General features: G+C 36.3%; 1 protein-coding gene across 2 annotated transcripts; it reads right to left on the minus strand.

The window, feature by feature from the left end:
* Positions 1–176: 176 nt before the first annotated feature.
* LOC146483027 (extended synaptotagmin-2-like) lies at positions 177–22,883 on the minus strand. Of its 2 annotated transcripts, none has more exons than XM_085106382.1 (24): positions 22,725–22,883; positions 13,751–13,792; positions 13,173–13,310; positions 12,631–12,707; positions 12,302–12,368; positions 12,090–12,179; positions 11,491–11,546; positions 11,025–11,142; positions 10,410–10,509; positions 9,948–10,018; positions 9,470–9,555; positions 8,601–8,649; positions 8,338–8,427; positions 8,060–8,140; positions 7,854–7,928; positions 7,385–7,471; positions 7,005–7,154; positions 6,132–6,256; positions 4,803–4,850; positions 4,147–4,227; positions 3,306–3,440; positions 2,820–2,925; positions 2,553–2,602; positions 177–1,496 (listed from the first exon to the last, which is right to left on the minus strand). In XM_085106382.1, exons 1-24 carry the CDS (start codon positions 22,764–22,766, stop codon positions 1,460–1,462), a joined length of 2,001 nt encoding a protein of 666 aa, XP_084962508.1. In that variant the 5' UTR covers positions 22,767–22,883; the 3' UTR covers positions 177–1,459. The 2 variants fall into 2 exon arrangements, with proteins under 2 accessions (XP_084962508.1, XP_084962507.1); XM_085106381.1 differs by lacking the exon at positions 22,725–22,883 and adding an exon at positions 16,777–17,373.
* Between the last annotated feature and the right edge of the window lie 1,307 nt (positions 22,884–24,190).

Raw genomic sequence — 24,190 nt, forward strand, 5'->3', positions numbered from 1 at the left:
TTTCACAGCGGTGCCAATTATGCTTCTCGACCAAAATTACAGTTTCGTGGGGTCAATGGAACATATTTTATCCCAGATGGAAATTCCCAACTAAAATTTCTGAAAATTTTTGGTAAACAGTTACAAATATGCCATGTTTCAACTAAAAAAAATTAGCAGTGGAGAGTAGACAAATATTGAGACAATTAAATGAACAGTTTAATTATTTCTGTTATCAACCCGACATTTGACATGGAACAACTCCCCCTCATTAACAAAAGTGCACAAAATCAAACTCACTAGTGACTACATAATTCAAACATACACAACTTGAAGATTAAAATTGATGTACAACTCAACTTTTACCGCCATTTTTGAAGCGTGGACCAAATTCTTTTAGTTTTAAATTAGATAGAATGAAGAACGTTGAACTCCAATGAAACTCAACAACAGGCACAACAAGAAACACATTGCGGCCATAAAAACAAAATTTAATTTTAAGAAGTAACTGCATTTACTTCTCTGTTTTTGTTGAACAGTTTATGAGGAAACTTAGCTATGCAACAACTAATTATTTTTAAATATGCAAGGAGGAATATTTAACTCCCAGATTTACCTACTAACTTAATTATTTACTTTATAAATTAGTTAAGTATTAAAAATATTGTGACCCTGGCAGGCCTTTCTCTGGTTACAATACTACTCACTACTGGTGCAGACTAGTAATTACTGTTTAGTAAGTTTGAAGTTTAAATGTAAGAACTTGCATAATTTAATAGTTTATGGCAACTCGGTCTAAATTTTCAGGAACAGCTAAGAGAATCTTGGCAGCTAAATCTCCCACAAACAAAAAAAATCTGGAATTTATCTAATGCAGGCAATTGGTACATTTCTGGAATTAATTTGCTGGGATTCTTAACCATATTTTGTTCTATTTTGAAATATTTGTTTCTGAGTGACTGTTTCATTATTCATGGAAGGCCCCTCAGGGGGTGAGGACAATTAAGTATATCACATCATACAATACCACATCATATCATATCATGCCATATTACACAATGCCATGGCAAACCATACCATGCCATGCCATACCATACCATACCATAGCATGCCATACCATACCATACTATACCATACCACACCACATACCATACCATACCACATATCATATCAATATGATGGTTCATATCAAGACCCGACTTGTTGAAATCTTGTTTATGGGAGATTTAATAGAACTAACACAAATACAGAGTAAACACAAACTAAGGTTTCTTTAGGGAAACTAACTGGACCAGTTTAACAAGACACTCAACTTGATCTTGGTTTTCCACGTCTGTGTCACGAATTGTTTTTTTTTTTTTTTTATTTATTTTTTGAATTATTTAATTTTCCCCTTTATTTAACCACTACATAACTGCAGTTTCCCTCTTAACGTTGCTCAGCCGTGTAACTGTTATCGTTTGCTTCATTTGTTCAATCTTCAGTCGTCTTCCTTTTTCTCATCACGCAGCATGTACCTGTTGAATTCAAGACAAAAAAACAATACCTTAGAATGTTATTGATGGAAGAGAAATATCCGAAAATATTCTGCTAATGAAAGAATTAAGTCTAAATGAGAGACCAATGCAGTTACGTCTGCAACTTAAAGGGGAAATGCCATGGGGTTTTTGACCTCTCTTGTAAAAAATGGTGAAATAAGACCTTCATTTAGCCACAAGATAATTCTAGAACAATGAGAGGAAAGGAATCAACTCAATTCTTGAAAGGAACAATTCGTAATCTGTTCTAGCGCCTTTTGGAGACAAAAATGCAAGAACTTGAAAAAACGTTAACCTAACATTTTTCAAGTTTCAATCCATTCCGACCAACTCTGTATCTGACCAGAGGGACTAATCGATAGTTTTAATGCACTGGGGTGATAATAATTGTAACAAAACTAGACAATTCTTATTGTTATTTTTTTGTTTCTGTTGGCAGACAAACATTCTGAGGTTTTGAAATAACATCAAATTTGCGTGATACTTCCCCTTTAAGCAGTTGCAAAAAGAGAACCTGAAAAAAATCCCCTCCCTTCACCTGTGCAGGCCATGAATCCACAAAATGACCAGCTCCCAGATGGCTTGATCCATGTAGCTCAGTTGGTTGAGCACTGGGTTTGAATCCTGTTCAAGCCTGCATTTTTTTTTTCAGGCTTTCTTTTTGAAGCTGCTTAATATGTTGCATACATAACTACAATCATCATGGTCTCTCATTTATTAAAATTATTAATCAGACAACGTTACTGAGTTTGATGACTTTCAGCAGTCACGAATAGCCAGCCTACGACTTGACCACCTTTTATTATGGCCAAATTTATAAAGTTCCTGACATTCTAAATTATCCTAACTAGTAACCATACGAAATATATGTACAACAGCAACGACGACTTACATTGGGAGCAAAAGAAGTAGTTAAAATTTTTATAAAAAATTAATTAGTTAAGTTTTTGTTCTGCCAATTAAAACAATTTTTTGCAACAAGGTTTGTTCAATTTATCTAGTAGTTTATAATAAGCTATTATAATAAATACTTACCATTCAGTGACAGATTGAGACAAATCCATTTTCCCAAGGTCAAGCAGAACCTACGGGATGACAAAAGCAAAATCATCTTAGTTTGAACAAAGTGAAAAACGAGAATTATGATTGTATTATTCTAGAAAGTGACACAGGCATACTCGGATTTCTTTTTCTGAGTATGCCTGTGTCACTTTCTAGAATAATACATCATTCTCATTCATTCACCAGGCTGGAAATATACCATCACATTAATTTCATAAAGTGAAAAATCTTTCTCATTACCTGGCCCATGGAAGTCTTGCTCTTTGAAAAGAATGACACATCATTCTTAACAGTGATATCTAGTGTGCGTTCCTTGAGTTGATCCTCAGGAACAAACCAGTCAAAGCTGAAACAATTAAAAAAAAAATTGTCATGAAAGCTGCCAAATAAAGGAAGATATGCATTTAGTCAAGTTGTAAATTTAACGAGGGTTGGAAAAACAAAGCCCCAAGTTACTAAACGTCTACATTGCGGATGTTTTAATTGTGACAAATGAACTCAATTCAAGAATTTTTACACTTGGATTGTTTTGATTATTACCCAAAGGAAAACTAGTAACCGCACAATACATCATTCAATAATGACATAAACTCAACTCAAAATTACATGTAAATTTAAAACTCAAGTCAGGAAATCAAGGAAGTTACTTAGGACCTTCTCATGCACTTCTTCCAAAAGGCAATAGCCAACGAAATTTCTATACTGTAAATTAACAATGCTCATTACGTTTCATCAAAAACTGGCTCCAGTGTGTTTTTCTTGACATCACTTCGTCTGCGGCCACTGCGAGATTTGTCAGGAAGAAGATAGGCTCGCACATACGGGTCAGATAGACCATCTGAGTCACAGGCCAACAAGTTCCTGTGAAGGAAGAATATAAAACTGGTTAATTTTAACTAGTTAACTGTATAAATGAAGTAAAATCATGATCTTCTCCACTTGATTTACAGTGTGACGCGCCTCACCGTAACCACCCAACAAACTTTTTACTCAGGATACGTGAATTTGATTAACGGTCATGCCTCCTTGCAAGGTCCAACAGGCAAGTGACGCAACAACGAATAATTTATTGAAAACATGTCGTTTTGTATTTTATGAACAAGGAGGAAGATATCCTGATTGGCTAACTTGTAAAAAAAGTTTGTTGGGTGGCCACGGTAAGGCGCATCGTACTGTAATTTACGCAAGGCATGCTCAAGATTTTTAAAGAATGAAGAAGCAACAAAATTCCTGCCCATCAACTTGGAAAATTGGTTTTGTAGACTTGAAACAGGAAGTGTAGAATGGGTAGAATGGATAAATAATGATGGCTTTATTGCTTTCCCCACGGATTAAAAACTTGACACAAGTAATAGAAACTGTGATTATGTCACTTTTGACTTCAGCACCTTTCAGTTAAGTACTAACTACAACTGTACGATACTAGTTCTGTTGATTTGGATCTTTTCAGTTTGTCATCATATTTGAGAATTTCTCCACTAACATGGTTCACAACCTTTCCTATTATGTAAACACTATCAATAATAAACTTCAGAAATTTTGTCATATATTTCTTTCTGTCACCAACCTTGCTTGGTGTACCATGACCTCCAGCTTGCTTCCCTGTTTGTTATATCGCGTGGTGAGTCTGATGTCACCAGATACTGTCCTGTTTATACAAAAACAAATGAATACTGTTCTGACAGAGTACACAAAACAAAAAAGCTACCCAAGTCATTGATCATATTACTGTAAGCTAGAAGGCTAAGAGTGTAAAAACAGAGAGGTTCATACATGTATGCAGGTTGTATGCAGAGAACAATATTTATTAAAGGACAGCCTTGTACTACATGCTGTCAGCTTCATGTAACCGCTAACCATATTTTCTTTTACTGCAAATGTATATTGAGATCTTAGGCTACACACACCTTCTACCACTTGCATTAAAGCATCATAATCAAAAAGGTATTTATTTACTAAAAAGCAATGTTTGAACCACTACTGATGTACACTACAAATTATTTCTCGACCAAACGTTTGGAAGGCAAAAATATGTCTTATAGCTTAACCCTCTCCCTCTCCTCCAAAAAAACAAACAAACAAAAACAGAAACATTGTTAGCCTGTGTGCAGGCGTCTTCCGTTTTTCGACGTAGGAAGAAATACGAGACGTCTGCACGCAGGCTTAAACATTGTCTGAAAAGGAACCTTAACGCAGGTTCATGGCTAATCAACTCATTCCCACCTTTGAATCTTCTGAGCCGGTTTTCTTCGTCTCACCGTGCTTTCCTCGCTAGGAGCCAAACAAAAGCAGAAAAAAATGCAGCGTTTTAGGCGACCGTTATCTGAAGCAAGACTTTGAGGGTTGCGGCATGCAGGCAGAAGAGAAGGAGTTAAAGGATAGGTTAGTATAGCAAGAGCAGTCAGGATGCTGTTGGTTATTATCTATTAGGAGAAAATTAGCCCAGTTAGTACAAGCCTTGGGCTTAGTTTTACAAATGACACATGTGGTTTTATTGTTACAGTAACAATTTTGTGTTAATTAATTATCCACCAAACCATTACGTGATGTTATTAAATCTATTGTGCCAAATGTGCAGGAATGACTTTTTAATTTTAATACACCTTTACATAATGATTATTATTTTAATAGTTGTTCATCAGGTATCAGTGTCTACTGATTAACTTAATTTGCTTTTTAATTTAACTCATTATTAATTTATTTTAAGTGTAACATAAATTGATGATGAGTACAGTTTAAGTTGGTTTACACAAAGTCTGCAAGTTCATTTAGTTTTTAACTATATGCATGCATGGTTATTACTGTCAATAAATTTACAAAACAATTTAATTTTAAATAAGAATTAAAATTTGCGGATGAAAGAGCTGTCAGTGAAAAAGAGATGAGATAGTTCATTAACTTTAAATTGGTACAAATTAAATACAATTCACTGACTATTCACAACAAATGATTTATTAATTAAAATACTTTACAGAAAAATGTTCTCAGTTAGCTGACATCATGGTCAGGATTTAATATTTTAAGTTGAGACATCTTACAACTACTGTACCCAGTAGGTGCATATGTGCTGATATACAATACAAATTACCATTTTATCCTTGAAAGAATTTAATGATAAGGAGTGGCCAGGTACACTTTGTTTTTGTTTTTTTTTTTAACATGGAATTAATTTGATTATGACATCACTGGCTAAAGACTGTTTGGTGTAATTTTCAAGGAAATATTTTTTATAATCTTTAATACAAAAGGGAAGGGTTAATACCACTTTCAAATAGAAAGCAAGTTAAACATGTTAAGATCTTTTAAATCATTGTTGGGTGGTTAATCAGAAGATCAAAAGCAGCAGGATGGACAAGCATTAAGCAAGAATACTGTCTGCACCAGTTTGTGACAGAAGTGATTACAGGAATTTGCAGAAAATGTGCCATCTTGTCATGTTACAATCCTAGCTATAACAAAAACTTCTTTCCAGATTTCTTATCTCAGTGCCAAGTGAGGGTTTTCGTGGATGTGGTGATATTATATTTATGGTACTCTTAAATGGTGAGTCACCTTTGCTTGCTGCTTGGTATTTCGCTCACGCCGCCAGACTGCAGTTCATCTGCGGCAATCATATCAGGTGACTCAGTGTCATCCTCTTCCTCATCTGAGGTGTCATCATCTCGTGTGAACAAGGCCTGTGAAACAAGCCCAACAACAACAGCTCACTCCAAGTACTGAAAAGGTCACATCATTTACGGTCGGCAAACAAAAGGGAACAAGTTCCTGAGAGCTGCCTCAGGACTAGTCCCAGGGACAACGCCCTCCATAAAAACTTCACAAGGGACAAGCATACTTTTTTGAGGCAAAGTCCTAGGAACTTGTCCCTTTACTTCATACTAGTAAAGTGACTCTAGGACAAGTCACAGGGACTAGATAAATTTTTTTTTGATAAAAGTGGGTAGTTCACACAAGGACGAGTCCATGGGACTAGTTCCGGCAGGCAACTAGACCTGAGGACTTTTCCCTTTAAGTGTGCCAGCCTTTACAGTGTTATTCTTTACTACAACATTGTACCAATAAGGCATAATTACACAGAACTGTACTGCAACAAATTCCTTTTAATTTAAGATTTACAACATGCTACTGACAATTGCATGTACCTTGAATCTTGTTTACCAGCGCGAAATGTCAGATATCATGGTTCAAAATATTATGTCAAAACCATTCTGTTTTTTTTTCTCATGTTGCAATACCACCACCATCCAAGTACACCTTACACCCTCACATTTCTCTACCTGAACACTGTCAATGTAATGCTAAATGTGTGAAAATTGTGGACATGTATTCCAGTAATCAGAACCATTTTTACAACTATGCTCAAATTTACGAAGGCCTGCATTCATATGATTTTAAATATGCACACCTAAATAATATTATTTTTACCTTCAGTATAAACTTGCAGGTGAGAGAACTGTTATGTCCAGAGTCCTTGAGGGGAAAGGGTTGTTCTATTGTCATATTCTCACTTTTGAGCAGTTGCGTCAGCGGGAATTCCAGCTTGCCAATGGTCTTCTCCTTTTGGCTGTCAATGATCTGTTAGAGTTATGATGTGTTTAGGTCCATTAGTATTACACAAAACACACACAAGTATAGATAGTGTTGGAATTCATGCGATGTGATAATTTGCACGTACAACCAGGTCCACCCCCTAAAAGTTCTTTTAATAAAATTACTAGTTTGGGGAAGCATCTGTATGTTAAACTGAAAGTTCTGGAATTTAATATTTACTCCATGATTCTGTTCCTGAAAGTTATAGGACTCACCTCAATATCCAGCTCTTGGTATCTTGGATCATGGATGAGGAAACGGAAAGGTTCCTCCCACACAGGGCTGACGGAATCTTGAATGGTCTGAAGTGCATAAAACAATAAATTAGTGAAACCTCAACGTTTGTAAGCACATCTGACTTCTGTCTACAGATCAGTAGATGTTTACATGTGTGTTGAGTGAATGATGGCCATTCTCGTCTGTCTCAATAGAAGTGGCACCCAGCTCCACATGGTTCTAAGTTGTCAGCCATGAGAACAAATGAGACTCATGAGATGTTCGGAAAACTGAATGTCACATTTGGAGGGAAATGTTCTGGAAGGATGTATTACAAAGCAGCAACAAACCACCTGTAGACTAACCTACAGGTGTACATGTACATAAGGCAGCAAGACGGAATGCTAAAACAGTATCATAGGCTACATGATAGTATCTGCACCACATCGAGATGACAATAGAAAATACCTTGCTCTGGAAAGTAACATTTCCAACAGTAAGCTTGCAGAATGCACTTGTTGTGCCACGGGCAGCATTTGTAACCTGAAAATTATCATAGAAAACAAACAAATTAACAACATTATATCTATCAGATGCCCAGATAGAATCTACTGAACGACATAACTGTTAATTGTGCCATTTATAATTGCACTTTTATTAAATTAAATACTTACTGGAAGATTTTTGGCGGAGTCAAGCTTCACAAACAAAGCAGCTGTTGCTAACATCTCGTCACCCTGGACGGCTTGTTCAGCCTGTGAAATAAACAAATAAACATGACACAGCAGCAACTTGGAGATTGACAGTGTATCTTGATGTTCAACCAATATTCTCAAAAGTAACAGTTCATAGAAATGTGTACAAAGGGTAATGAGAAGTTATAGTTTCTGTTGAAGAAGAAAAATGATTTAAATGTACCTCCAAACGTAATATAGTACAATTGTGTACTTACCGGTGACAGATCCTCAGGTTTGTCAGTTAATGAGAACCAAGTGCACCTTAAGTTGATCTGACCACTTTCAACATTCTCAAGTGGGAGCCACTGCAATGTAACAAAGAAAAGAAACATTCAGTTGTTTACTACATAGTGTTCAAACATAAAAAAAAAACACATTGAGATTAACACACTGTCAGTGACCATCAATATTAATTGAAAATATGCAACAAAAAGAAAAAGAAAGTATATTATAATTTATACAAGAAATCAAAACATACTAGATCAACGTTGCCTTGTTGGACAATGGTAGCAATGTCAGCTTCAACTCTGGGGATGTAAAAAAATATAGTTGCCATTAAGTACAAAACATAAAAAAATCACATTAATTTATTAAATGCACAGGTGACCAAGGGGTTACGTCTCACCACACACTTTTCCCTAGCCAGAAGAGTCATTTGCAACAAACCACAACCAATAAAAATTGTAATGGAACAATATGACAAAAACATTTTGGATACATTCAAGTACACTTGGCATGCAATTAGGTACAACCCTCAGAAATGGTGAACTTTTTTCCATGATTTTCAGACACACTTCCAATAATATTAAAACCATGACTCTTAAATCCTACTTTAGGTAATGGTTTGTGGTGTTACTTAATTCTCTTGTATTTTACCAGATGACTTGAAGGGGAAGTATCACGAAAATTTGCTATCATTTCAAAACCCAAAAATGTTTGACTGTCAGCAGAAACAACGAAATAATTGTCAAGTTTGTTAAAAATTATCACCCCAGTGCAATAAAACTGTCAATTAGTGCCTCTGGCCAGAGACAGAGTAGGCCGGTTTGGATTGAAACTTGCAAAATATTAGGCTAATGTTTTTCAAGTTCTCGCATTTTTGTTTCCAAAATGCGCTAGAACAGATAACAAGTTGTTTCTTTCAAGAATTGAGTTAATTTCGTTCCTCTCGTCATTTTAGAATTATTTGGTAGGTGATTGAAGGTCTTATTTCATCATTTTTAACAAAAGATATCAAAACCCCATGATACCTCCCCTTTAAATTTGGTTTTACATTGAAACCATACAACTATACTAACTGTACACCCTTGCCCCTCCAAATCCCCTTACATGTTATCCATAACTTACGTTCCAAGGCTTTCATCATCAGAAGCCTTATCCTCATCAAACATAGCAATCTTGATCTTCTGACCATGAGAGTTGTCCACAAAAGCCTGCATAACAAAAATGTATTAACAATTCAAATAATAGAAGTAACTTATCTTTGTTACTTACAAAGCGAAGAGGAAGGGAAGTGGATGGGTGGGAAGCCAAGGGATGTGAAACAAAAATGTGCTTGAATTTACATTTCAGGTTACTTCAGATGGATCTGGTTTTGTCTGTGATCTTCATTGAAACAAACAATTCCCTAAGACAAATGTATATGTTGTGGTTCAATTTTATCCTTGGCTTAAAATTTTATTTTTCATTGTATCAAATGCATTATCATACCACATCCAAGAACAATTGAGGAAGATGACATTTAAACCAAGGATAAATTTGAACCACAACAAATACATATAATAAAATAACAGACAAATACTATTGAATGTCATTTTTATTGTACCTCAAAGACTTCATTCCACACTGGGTTCAAAGTGCTGTCCTTTGTCTTTGTTCTGAATGTTTTAGCTCCAACTAGCAATGCAATGAAAATTATTGAATATTGAAGTAAACTGACAAGATAAATAATGCACCATTATAAATTTTTGTTTACTACCAATCTGTCTGAATGTTCATTCATGGCAGGATGTAATGTATGAACCAATACCTGCCTCCTTAATATTTTCAATTGGTAGACTTTTCCAACAATTTAGTGGTACATGTATCCATTCTATACTGCTGAGCAGAAAGAGGTGATGCGGAGTAAAGTTTCTTGTTTAAGAATACAACATTAAAGGAGAGAAAAGACTGAAATGGTCACCAATTTGCTGATCAAAAGAAATCATGCGCTAACTAGTAGACCACTGCATCTAAACTCGGTATTACGATGGCAGCTATTATTTTGAATTTCCTAGGAAAAACATACCTCGGAGTATAACGTATGGGTCTGATGAACCCTTCTTGAACACGCCAATGTCTTTCTTGACTAAATCTTTGGCTTCCAGAACTTCAATTCGAAGTACACCCTGAAACAGCATGTTCAAAATGAAATTAATGGAAATGTTTTTACGTTTCCAATCAAGGACAACTGAACGGTAACACGTGGGCATAAAACTTACCCTTATTGTCAACCATCCCACACTAATACTACATGTAGGTTGTAAGCCAAATGACTTGAATTCAAAAGACCTTGCTAAGATCTTCTTTTCCCACAGTCACAAACCACACAAAATTAAAAAAAAAAATTTAACTCAACACCTGCACTACACTTGTATTTGTGCGATGGGAAACCTTTGCAAATTATGATATATAAATAACTAAAAATATCTTAGAATCAGTAGGCATCTTCCTAAAGAAATTAGAGGTTCCTGGACCATCCCAAGATGCGAAGAACATACACCTGTAAGCGCAGAAGCAAAAGGAGATACCACCTTTAATTTCACCGTTTTGAATGACCAAAATCTGACAAGTACTGGTCCAGTGACATAAAAGAAACCTAATAGTATTGCCCTGTACCACATCGTTAAATACAGACACTTACATCAGGCATTGGGTATTTCAGTTCATATGGGTCAATGTTGGTCAGAGGAACAGTGATTCTGTTAGGAAGAACCACAAATCCAGCTACAACATCGTCGATCACTCCACGGATAATGTCACTGAAAACAAATTGAAACCATTTCAATTACAAACACATGTTGGTCAAAGAAACATAGCCTTACAAAGCTGAATTCAAATTTACAGTGTATTCATTTGGCTATTTTACTGAATCCCATGAAATGTAAACTTAGTGCCTCCAATGTATTAAAAAATAGCACAAATATTATAGTACATTGTTGTTTCTTTTTTTACTGTTTGGCTATTTTCAAATTGATGTTTTCTATATTCACAACTTTGCCTCAGTCTGTTTTTCACCAGAAACAACTATTTGCAGCAAGTAGAAATTTTCTTTTCAATGCAACATTCTAGGTGAAATCCTCCTTCTTAAAGAGAAACAGAAGACATACCTTAGACCAGGGATATCAAGAATATTTGCCATATTTGTTAAGTCAAAGTCTATGTCCTGGAAAAAAAGTGAAAAAAAAATGTTGAAAAGGATAATCTGATAAACCACTGTAAATGAATAACAACATTTAACACCAGCTTGTTAGTGTTGCCTGAATTTAGACTAGTCTACTATTAATAACATTGAACTGTGACGCAACCTATCAAAGGTAGATTTCAACCCATCCTTTTGTACAATGTTGCCCACTGTGATTTGACCAAAGACGGGCCTGACTGCAGCCTTAGGTACAAATATGAGGTCAAGGCTGCCTCCTAACAGGAGCCCAATAGCCTGGGGCAGCCAAGAAAATGCTCTGGGTGCCTAATTTTTTTGCAGCAGTACCTAAACACTTCACATGTTTGGCCTCCTAACTTCTTTGCTTTTGGTCTTGTGGGCCCCTTGGAGGCACGCGAAAGAATACAGAATGAGCTGTAAGCTATCCATCCTAACAAGAGTCTACCCAGCTTCCGCTTCTTCTTATCCCTTCCTCAGAGAAGCACAATTATTATTAAATACTTCCATGACGGTTTTAAATTTCTAACAACTCGGAGGTCAACTTACAGGTCTGTTAAGGAAGAAGACAGAAACTCCACCCACAAGGGGAGCAGCGGGGATGAGGGGCCGCAAGATCACACGCATGGTCCCACGAACCTGTACACAGCAAAAAAGATACAAGGTATTTGAAATTATAAGAGTACAACTGACAATATTCACAGGAAAGAGCTCTCAACGATTTGACACAAATTGCAACAAGTAACAACGGAGTACTCTACCTGGAGATCTTCAATGCCAACAGAGACACCCTTGACTGACAGCTCAAAGTCTGAGTCACCTGCATAACTAGAGAGAGTAAAACACAAATTAAAAATAGAATTGGTTAAATAACTAATAAACTTCAAACAGCAATACACAGTATTTTTCAATTGAATGGTCACTTTAGGATTTCTTCAACAGAATCAAAATGAAAGACTACATAGCAATGGAAAAGCTAGCAATGTTCATGTACCAACGGGTAACTGTTAATTCCACTGCCTGAGCAGTTTTGTAACAAAAACAAAGAAAACACATGCAGTACATAAAAATTCACAGAGCACATACTTACATCAGGTCAATATCCATGATAATCTCATTGCGATCTACATTGTGACTGTACGTCTTGATGCCACCAATACGAGGGGGCTATCATTTTATTAAAACAAAAGAACTTTTTTTACTGAAATCGGTAATTTACGTTATTGGTTTTCACTGTTACCAAGTCCAATATTTTTTTTCGGAAATAACATACATTGCATACACTTGAACTTTCTTTTAAACATCATCATAGAGGGCAGATTGCTAGGGTCATTGGTGTTCCAAACTTCCAGCATATGAATAAACCATCCCATTTTTTTTCTATTAATTCAAATGGTTGTGAAAGAAAAGGGGGGAGGGGAGGTGGGGGTGTGGAAACTTGAAAGAGATGGGGGCTTAAAAACTTTCTTCCTCTAAACAAGGGAGCTTATTAGAGTGAGGTTGGGGGAGGGGGGGGAGGGGGTTGCTTAATAGAGGATTTGTGGTATATTTATATTAAACAACAACATATACAAGTTTGTGAAAATGACACATCAGTCAAGTGAATACAAAACAGTGAAAGAATGTGCTTACCACTTGACCAAGAGAGATTTCTGCAAAGTGAATGGAGCTGAGAAAACCTGGCACATTCTTCTGAATCTCTGGTTCCACATTCTCCTTCAAAATCTTGATGACCATATCATTGATGTACGGCCACAGTTGGACCAGCATCTGAGATGGAAATATGGAAAAAAAAATAAAGCACTGAGTGAAAAACATTGTTATGAATTAGAAAAAATAAAACAACACTGGGAAATAAGCTATGATCTGCGATCAAAAGCTAGAGTTTGGAGGAGTGGGGAAGTAAAAATTAAAGGGAAAGTGCCATGGAATTTTTGAGCTCTTTTGTTAAAATGGTCTTAAAGCTACAAAATGATTCTACAACAACGAGAGGAAAGAAATCAACTCAATTCTTGAAAGGAACAGTCTTGAGGAAGTTTAATTGCATTCTTGGCTCCACAAAACTTTCAAACAAGAGAAATCAGATTTAATTTATATGGTCAACAAAATGTCCACTGCATTGCTTGGACAAGTTATTGACCTTGCTATATGCATGTACATATAATTATTTCCCACTCTCGCTATATATTAAAAATAATTCTCAATTTTACCTTGTTGAGCCATTCTGCTCTCTCCACATCAGGAAAGAAAACCTGAAATAGAATAATAAAAACATTTCATCAGTTGCAAACTAGATTATATCATTTCTTTTTATGCTGCACCATCTTAAAGGGAAGGCACTTAGCAGTTCAAGACAGTAATTTGAATTTTCACGAATTTAATGACAAATTAGGCATTCCATATTGGCTTATCATGTGATGTGTTATGAATCTAGACAAGCCCATCAAGAGCAAGGCTTATCAGGCAATATCTAACCGTGTTAAATTTCTGTAGGTCTTGACAGGTCTTGTTAGGCATTGTATTACAAGATAGTAAGAAAGCATTAGGAACTAGCAATCAACCATATTTTACACTTACTTACTTAGTGATAAATATGGTTGATCAGTGATGCCTAATGTGTTAGTTGTGGGAATAAAATGTCATCTTAGTATCCTGCGAGCCGTCTGGTCTACATTACGGGAAAAGGGGGTTGGTTTCTAAAGATACTGTTGTGCTTCATGGTGGGATAAGTGGAAACAAATGTTTTATTTTATCAACAGAGTTGATAAGGTAATTTGGTCACTGTAAAGAGATTCGAGCGCTGACATTTCAAGCGTTAGCCCTTAGTCAGAGGGAATTATCCAATTCAGACAGAAAACTTTTCACTGAGTAAAAGTAGATTCTATTCTTTAGATGATGAAGGAATAAATGTCAGCACTCGAATCTCTTTATGGTGGCTAAATTACCTTTAGTTATCAACTTTGTTGATAAAACCAAACACTGGTCTAATGGGAGATCAATACAAGTTTATATTCTGGTCACATAGCAATAAGGGAGCAGAGGGAGGAACGCTGAAAAAATAACATATTTCTCACCACCCTCTCACCCCCAACCTCTTGTCACCAATGCAGCCAAGAGCAATGTATTTACCTGTCCTTCTCACTTCACCGTTCCACTAAGTTAATTTATTCATTTTAAATTTTCCATTCTTGTCAATGATGTCATGACAGTAAGAAACCCCAAAGTTAGCTGTTGACATAGATAATGGCAGACTATATCAAGGACCAGCTGTTCAATGCTACTGTATTTTCACTTTCTTTGTTTGGTTGCCTAGTTTAACATTTGTTTTCCATCTTGGAAAATAATAAGGTTAGTCAAACAAAAAATATTAAATTTTTTTTCAGAAGCCCTCCAAGAAATTTTTCATAATTTGACAAAAAAGTAGATTCTTTTCTTAGTCTAAAAGATAGATTCTACTGTATGTCTCTAGGTGTAGGGAACGGGGGGCCCCTTTTGCGCCCAAACATCAAATTCCAAATTTGCCTTACTTGTCCTCAAATTGTTCAACTTATAAATACAGTTTGTAGAAATTGCCTAAAAGTCAAGGAATTGATCTTTCACAGTAATTCTTTTCTTTCTTCCCATGGCTGCTTGTTTGACCAAGTAATAATATTAACCATTTAAGCCGAATATCAAAATGTGTATTCTCCTAACTGTTCTCAATATATTTCCTATGGTACAGGTTGGGAGAATTTGTTTTAACAAAAAATTTTATCTATTTATCATTTACTTTTTTTATATTTTATGATAGACGTGACTTTCATCATCAGATAAGCAATTTCCAATAATTTCTTGCGGAAAAGGTACACGATATCCAAAGGCAATACAACAACCAGTTGTCTTCTTGTGGTGTGTTTACAAAGTAAAACCTCAATTTAAAATGCTAAATATCAGCTGTTTCCAGATGATAAAACAGCTATATGCAATCAGCTAACAAGTCTCACCGAAAATAATAACAGCATAAAGCTAAGCAAAATGCCATAAAATTTAGGGAAGGCGATTCCAGTAATTACTAAGTGTGTTTCCAGACTCAATGCTCATTTAATGCAGTTGCAATGTCTTTAGGATAAAGCCCTGAGTATTAGTCAATTTAAAATGTTAACACGTGCAACAATATATTTTTTTCCAAATGAATGTCTGAACCCATCTCTTAGTAACAACTAAATAAATATTATAATTCTATCATAACATAGATGAACAAGATTGGAGATGCTACACTTGCATACAGGGAGATTCAGAAAAATTTAGAAAATAATTATTCAACTTTCTATCAGTGTGATCATCATAACCTGTCAAATTTGAAGCTTTCAATATTATGCACGAAGATTCTCTGTAAAAACACATTTATAGACATTTGGCACGTACAGCAAATAATAATTAAAATGTCGATCTGCATCGTGGCTATCTCCACAATTAAATATTTTATGGTTTGAACTTTGCCAACAAGCCATTGCACGTGTGAAACTTAATCCCTTTTTTTTATAAAGCTCATAAAACTTGCAGTATCCAAGCTCGGTCTGTGTTTCCGCCTCGTTGTAGTTTAAATTTGAAGATACTTTCTACAATCCATGAGATCATCATCTGGAAGCTTGCCCGCCCTAAGAGCTCTATTATAATGTTTGTGTTTGCAAGTCTATTAGTGACTGTTTCACAAGTATTGGTTCATTATCTCCTGAATATCAATTGTTTTTAACGGAATCTCTGGCATCAAACCCTGCTGTAGAAGGGATACTCTAATGGTTTTGCTGAATTCCAGCTTAAAGAAAAATTCTGAACGAATGTTCGAGCAGACATGTAAGCCACGCCTTGGAACTATCCGGAGCAACAAATTTGTGTGGAGTAAAACTGACGTGGTACATTGCATTTAGCGTGTACCAAGCACACAACAGTTGGTTTTTGATAACATCTTCAAGTAAATTACTGGACAAACGACTTTTTCAAGTTTGTTTGTAAAGCATAGAGGTTAACATGAAAAATTTACGACGATTACAGACAAGAGAAAACGTGTCGGACAAGCTACGGTCGTTTACAAACGAGTCTATGACAACGAAGTATGTAAAAGTTTTCAGAAATTACATCAATCGTTCCAACAGAGGAATAAGCATTTTCACAGTTAAGTTAAATGTTTGCTTGGTTCTTAGAAGTGTATTCTGAGAACAAAAAAAATTTAAGAAGTCTATAAGAGGCAGCAGCTTACCCAAGATGGAAGGTCTTCCATGCGAGCTTCGACGACTTGTTGTTCGTTTTCCGTGGCTTCCCTGAAAGCATCTCTTCTAGTTTTACGCTCATCTTGATTCATTCGCCATAAAACGTAGATGAAAAACCCGCAAATGATCCAGACATAACTTAGTCCTAGCCACCCCATGAACCAAATCAAAAGCGCTCCCCCGACAAGCTTCAGATATTTCAACACAAAGTTCAAAATCGCGAGCTCGGTTTTCTTCGCTGGTTGCTTCTGTTCATCCTGCGGAGCGGCCGTCGCTTCTCCCTCGGGGTTTGCTTGCTTTTCGCTGGGATTGTCTGGTTTTTGCTGTGTTGTTTGGGTCGCCATGGCCGAAGCAAAGCGAAGAACACCGCTCTACCCTCTCAGCTTGTGCTTATAACCCAGGAACTTAGTTCAATGCACCGGTAAACCTTTGAAATGCTAATCAGATTGAGTGATGCGTGTCAACAGAACAATGGGTTTAGTCTGGAATATCAACGAACGCCTTGTAGAAAACTACACCTGCAAAATCCCTCTTTGGCTCGAAAAATTTAAAGCTTATAAACAAACCAAAATTTACAAACGAACGCAATGACAGCACGTACACTCCTTTTGTTGACTTTTTTTCGCCCAATAGCATCCTTGATCTGTGTTGTTTACTGTTTTTCCTTGTGTTTGGTTCAAATTTACAATCCTAGTATCATTTTGTCTAGATCTTTTTTACATCAACGCAACGAGCTTAATTTTAGATAAAATTGAATAAAGAGAAAACAAAAAGTGTATTTTTAAAAAAGAAACCCTGCTTATAGTATGTTGGGACCGCATGTACTTTATTCTTGAGATCAACAAGCTACGTATACTGCGGTTCTAAAAGTTGAGTATTCACTGAACAGATTGCTGGGCGAATGCCCACCTCGCGAAACAATTGCGGGAAACGAAACAATATTTCTGCAGCTGCTTTTTGTTTTGTTTTAAGTGTCAAATGTCTTATAATGGCAAAATAAACAGTGATATGAAGCTATATGAATACTGTATTTTTGCCAAAAAAATTGCGCCAAATCTAAAGGGAAAATATTCCAATAAAGGGCTTGCACTACATTTTTATAAGCTAGTCATATTAGCTATATACAGCTTAAAAAAAAATGGCTAGTTTCCCCCCCTGTACTGACTTTGGCGATTTTGCATGTACGATAGATCGAATTTAATACTGTCTACACAGACAGCATCTAATTTCAGAATCCTTTTCTCGGCGGAATTGGTTTTAGCAGCTGTTTGGTAAAACAAAAAATTAAATAAAAAATAGCTTGGCTCCGTAAATGAGACGCCAGACAATGGAGAAAATTACAAATCGCAAAAACAGGGGATGTAAAACATGGAGCAATTTAAAGTTTCTGAGTCGCACCAAGTAAAACAACAATCATTAGTCATGAAAGCAAGTCATATTTTTTGGTTGATATTTTTAACTCCTCGTGTCAAGCTCGAGGCATATCCGCTTAAGTGTTCCATATAAGTACATTCCTATTATTCATGTACTGGCTTAGAGTTGTATTAAAAGACTAGGAAGGAAGCATAAAGATGTTCCTTTTGTTATGAAACACTTTGTGAAAAAAGAGAGATTATATCAGACTTAGTTTCTTCAAAAGAAGATAAGAAAACAACTGTATAAATGAATGGAAAGGATGTTGATATTAATTTATTACCTGTAGTTATGTTTTCCTATTAATAACAAAATGTCGTATAACTCCATGCCCGTAATTTTGTTCATGCAATTGAGATCTCGGTACACGTTTCGCGCGCGTGGATCGAAACGGAGAACTAAATGAGTCACTCATGAGAATAGAAAAAAAATTTGCTCTCATTGAGTTATACTACAAAGAACAAGAGGCTGAGCTGGATTTATGCTAGTGGATGTTTTTCTTTTTTTGCCAATCCATCTTCCTATTAAACTGAATCCAGATTTTTCCAAATCACAATCCACCCTCGCGTTTGGGTTGCAATGTTGGATTGGCTTGTTGCAACCAACTGATTAAAAGAAAGGAAAATCGCGAATTTGTGATCGCGATTTAATCGTTGCCAGTGTAAGATAGGATCATATGGATCGGCTACCTGACTGAGCGCAGTCTAGCCAATTCTGATCCGTTACTAACTGTTAAGGTTTAATTACCGTAATGCGCACTGTTTGGCTTTTCAAGTAAATAAGATTCTGATAAGTATTGCAGGGATTTGATATTAATTGTCGTTCTTTTACTTTTCGCTTTCACTAAACTGAAAAAACAAAACTGCAAAGAGACAAAGCCAAAAAGACGGCAAAATGCAGGTATATCATTCAAGCTTGGTATCCTCTTTTTTTTCATGGAACAAGAAATTAAAGCAAGTTACGGATTTAAACAAATCAGTGTTGCTAATTTCTTTTTGTCTGTTGTACGTTCTGGTTTAAAAAAACCAATTATGATGGTTGAGTGTTTTTTCTGTTCATAAATATGCAATGACAGAGAAAAATGGTCTGGACTGACGAAGACGGGTCTAGCTGTGCATGGCCATTAATTGATGTACACATCGATACACAGCAACGTAATCTAACTCCCTTTTTTAATTGAAGGACAATTAAATGATTATTGAATTTCAACTGAAAATTATGGTAAAACGCCGATCACAACTCCAGAAAATTAACACGAATGTGGGTTTAATATATCTTGACAGCAGATTTTAAGGATTTTATACGGTTTTGAAACGAAAAAATAATCCATGTGCGTTCCGCACTACTCGCTTCTATACCACAATTTAAAACAAAGCTCCATTTAATTAACTAATCAGCTACTTGCTACTTGATGTCAGTACTAACCTGGTTCGTGGGTTTAAGTGGCGAAACTCCAGGAACGGAGCACGAAATTATTACCAAGCATACAAGAGTAAAATATCCGGTCTCCGCTCCGACCATGTTGAATGCCCAATTTCGTCAAATGGTGAAAAGATAAGCTCTGCGCCAAGAATATGAAGGGAAGAAGTTCTGTGCTAACAATGGTGTGTTAAATGTGTTTTGTTCCAAGGTGGCCTGTCATATTTGACTTTTTAGTCTTTTAAACAAAAGAAACACTTAATATTTGCTTGATGAAAAGAATAAAGGAACAATGAAAGGGCGGCAAAGTTCTTGCCCACCAAAAAACAAAAATGTAATGAGTCAAACCAACTTTTCGGCATCATCATGAAATTGCACCATCAATGTTGTTACGAGACTAGTAAACGCAGCAGGTATACACACCTTATTTCTTCGCAGTTCTGGCAGAATTTTTAAACCTCACAACAAATGCCCAAATATTAAGCAAACAGTGCTGTTACATCAAAGAAACAGAATCAGAATAGTGTATTTTGTAAAGCAATTAGATGAACAAATTGCTTTGTTAAAGACAAAGCTGTGTAAATGTTTCATAATGTGTTATGAAATACATTAAGGGAACGATTGAATTAGAAGTTGTATAGAATATTATCAAGTTTTAGGGAGAAGATATTACGTGGGAGGTTTATTTGACAGGAAATAATTCGAAGTTTCGTGGCAGTGTGCTTCTTTTTTTTGGCGGCTCCCTATCTACATATTCCCGCCTACAAAACTATGTAGGTAAGTGAAATATTATTAGGAAATAATTTCACGCGTGTTTTGTCAAAAGGCAAGTTAAATTATTTCTTAATTTTACGAGTATACCATTTGATCACCTCTTAATCTCATGGGTGACAAATTACGATCACAATCGTGAGTTTTTGACTTGGAACTGAGATATTAGAAACGTTACCTAAGCAAAATTAAGGAGTAATTTGTCATCCATGATATTATCAAATAAATCTCCGTATTCTTCCAAATTACTCAAAAGAACGTTTTTTTTTTTTTTTTTTTTTTGGGTGGGGGGGGGGGGGGGGGTGGTTGGACGTTCGACGTTCAGATGTTGCATTTAGTAGATTCTAGAGAGAGGATCTCTTGGCGGTCTTCTTTCTTGGTATAATATTGATAAAATAGAGCAGTGTTTTATGTTCAGCTGATGTCCAGTTTGTTTTCGTTTTTTTTTGTTGTTTATTTTCGTTTTTTTCTAAAGAGAGCTGACCGCTAGGTCCAGTGCACACCTTTTGGTGGGATCGTCACAAAACGATACCAAGAGCCGTGTAAAGGGCTCTTGCGATACCAAAGACTCGATATCATCGATGCTGGAGTTTCCTTTAAAATCAAATCGACACTCTTATGGGCAGGAGCTGCAGTTTGTTTCGACAAATTACTGGATAACGAATAACCGGTGATATTCCACCCTTATCACATATTTCCCGGGGAATATCTAACAGTCGTAAACCGGAACGCACGTCTGTGCAGGATGCTAGTGGACCGCACGAAGCACTCTGATACGCGCGCGCTTCTCGCGTGCTAGCCCCAAGCTTTCCCCAGGTCATTCGCAAAAGCCAGACACGACTGGACCATATACTCGACGGTATAGTTTTGTACCCTGAAGAAGGCAGCGTTGCCGAAACGTCGGTTGAAACTCTTTTAACAGCGTCGATTTTATAATCTTTAATTTCTCATTAATTAACTACGCTGCGCATTGTTTTAATCTTTATTACGACTGGACCATGCTCAGCTAAGATATAAGAGAAGCTGAGAAGGGGAGGGGGTACCTAAAATTGATGAATATACCATAGGGGGCGATAGATGTGCTTTTTCTTGGCTTGTTGTTGCTTAGTTGTAGCAGGAGGCACCGAAAAACAGTAAATATTACAACCAGTAAATTTACGGTTTTGATTGGTACACATGGCGAGAAATGTAAACAATTAATTGCTGGTCGAAGCTTGGCGACTCCAAGACGAAAATGAAACGTACATCTCTCCTCTTTTGCACTTGACGCAGAAGGTTTGCGCCTTTCGTAAGAGAGTATTAGGAAACTAAAAAGGCCAGCCTTGTCCTAGGTTCGCCAGGATCCTGGGAACGGAGTTAAATTGATCAGCTGGTCGTAAGGTGATGTGTCAATCAGCAGTAGAGGTGCTAGAAGTTGATGTTTGGCGGTTAAATGAAAAGGCCAGAAGGATGGCAAATTTTCAATGTTTGATGAAGACACTACAAGGCTTGAGGAGGCATATGGCGACTGACTGCAGTCGCTATATAGGATTCGTCGAAAGTTAATTTCTAAATCAAGACCATGCAGTAATCAAAGGTTGACAACTTTATCTAGCTTTGAGAAACTCAGTAGGAGGAGCTGAGGTACTCTATTCATTTCTAGTGCCTCTTCTTTTGATTGACAGGTCACGTGACCACTCAACCTCTCACCTGTAAAAGACCTATTGACCATAGAGCATTTGTTGATCTTTCCACAATTTCCAAAGACTTCTCGTATGCATGTTATTTAAAGTACGTCGCATAGAGATCAATTACTTAGAAAATAAAATTATTCGTTATATCGCCGGATTATTTTTTATTCGCCATTTGTTTTGGAGAAACCAGTCCTTAATCAAGGGGCCCGGGGTCTTCCCATTTATCTTGTCCAGAATACGGGGTTTGAATCAAAGGACACATTTGTCTGTCTTGTCTGAAAATTTGGAATTTGAAAAAAAGTGTGAAAAGAAGTATTTTTGGTCTGCACTAAATTGGACAAGAAATGAAAAACCGCAGCAGTTTCGCACCAAAGCAGCTGGAAAATTATGCGGTAGGCTCGGCTTAGCTTAACGCTCAATATTTTAAATTTATCGCAGTGAGCTAAAACAAAACCAACGCCGTCTATACCCAGCTAGAGTTAATTCGAAAGAGTTTCTACACGAGTGTCAAGCTTGTTTCATGACCCTTCGTTCACCTTTTGTTTTTGCCTAAAAACAAACGCTAACGTCGAAAATTTTAAATTTGGTCCCATACAAAACCTCCGTACAAGATCACATACAAGAAATTACGCTTAAAAAAAAGAACGATGGAATAAATTTACCATTGGATCTTTTGTGCGTTCTACCTTCCACTGAAAAGCCATTTTGTCGTTGTTTTAAAGCAAAGCTCTGTTGTTCTGTGAAGCGGTTTGAAGATTTTTAACAGTCAGCGCACCTTCTGCATGCAGCTCGAATCTTGCAAGACTGCGGGATTGTTTTGATTCCTGATATGCAAAAATGAGCGCAAAACCTTTTAGTGTGACACCCATATGCAAAACACCTTTCAAAAAGCAAATTTATCTCTAGGACACAGCCAATGAAAACAGCTTTTAACAATCACTTACTTGAAACAGGAAAACAGGTGAACACCGTCTGTTTTGAAGAAGTCGGATTTTCCATATCCTTCTCAGTATTTTAATCAAGATTCTTCCAAATTTAAAAATACTTGAATTATTTTTGAACATTTTTATAAGTACGATTTATCATTATCTATATATCCAAGAAAATATATATTACTGAACAATAAATTCTCCGTCAAGACTTGGTCAAAATTCGTTATATGCACGGCGTGATGGTGTGGATATTAACACGTTTGAAAGAAAGACAAAATTGAGGAAATATAAACGTCTAGACTTCTTTGTCTGTATAAATTCTATAAATTGAAATTTTTCTTCAATGAAACAAGTTATCTAAAAAGCATCCCTCAAGACTATAGAGCCACCAGTTTGCAATCTTCAAGTGTTAATGCAAATGAACAAGTAAGCCGAAAAAAAAAATTAATCGTGCTACAAAGCCTTATTAAATGGTGTTACCTTGTCTATATCTTCGGATATCAGAGACAAAATTGGTACTGGGCTTGGTAGTATCAGTATAGTAGTATATTGATTTTAACTATCGAAGAAAACGCGCGAAAGTTTATATAAGATAACGAACAAACTGCGACAGCTAGCCCCGAGTAAGCTAAAAATCAAGTAACTACGTGATCAGTGGTATAGCTAAGTGACAATCTTTTGTCACGTTGCCAAGGCCTTGATAGTCTCCACTGTTGCTCTAAATGGTGAAACTTCATGTAAAAGCTAATATAGCTATACATTTTTAAGTCAACTAGGATGGTCTTCCGGGCCCTTAGGGTGGTAACATCTCATATTTATTTAATTTTGAACAGCTGGAGAACATCGAAAAAAATACTGTTAAAATGTATACAATCAAAACAAATTATACTCTTTCAGTTACAAATCACTACCCCCTTAATGACAAACGGTCGCCAAAGTTACGAATGTTTTGCTCTATTTTTCACCAATTCAAACATATGTACTCAGCTCGTGCGTCGAATTAGCTAGAGGTAACAGGCGTTTTTATCAAGTTATAAATAAGGAGTTTTAGCAACGCGACGGCAACGAGAACTTCAAAAAAGCACGTGCATTACACTTTTTGGTACGTTTCTTTGCCGTCACTGCACGACTAGGAAATTTCTTGATGGCACGTTTTATGGAGGACGTAAACACACGAAGAATTTTCTTTCTCTTTC

Source organism: Pavona decussata, unplaced genomic scaffold (genome assembly GCF_977016875.1).
Source record: "Pavona decussata unplaced genomic scaffold, jaPavDecu1.1 SCAFFOLD_40, whole genome shotgun sequence".
NCBI lineage: Eukaryota > Metazoa > Cnidaria > Anthozoa > Scleractinia > Agariciidae > Pavona > Pavona decussata.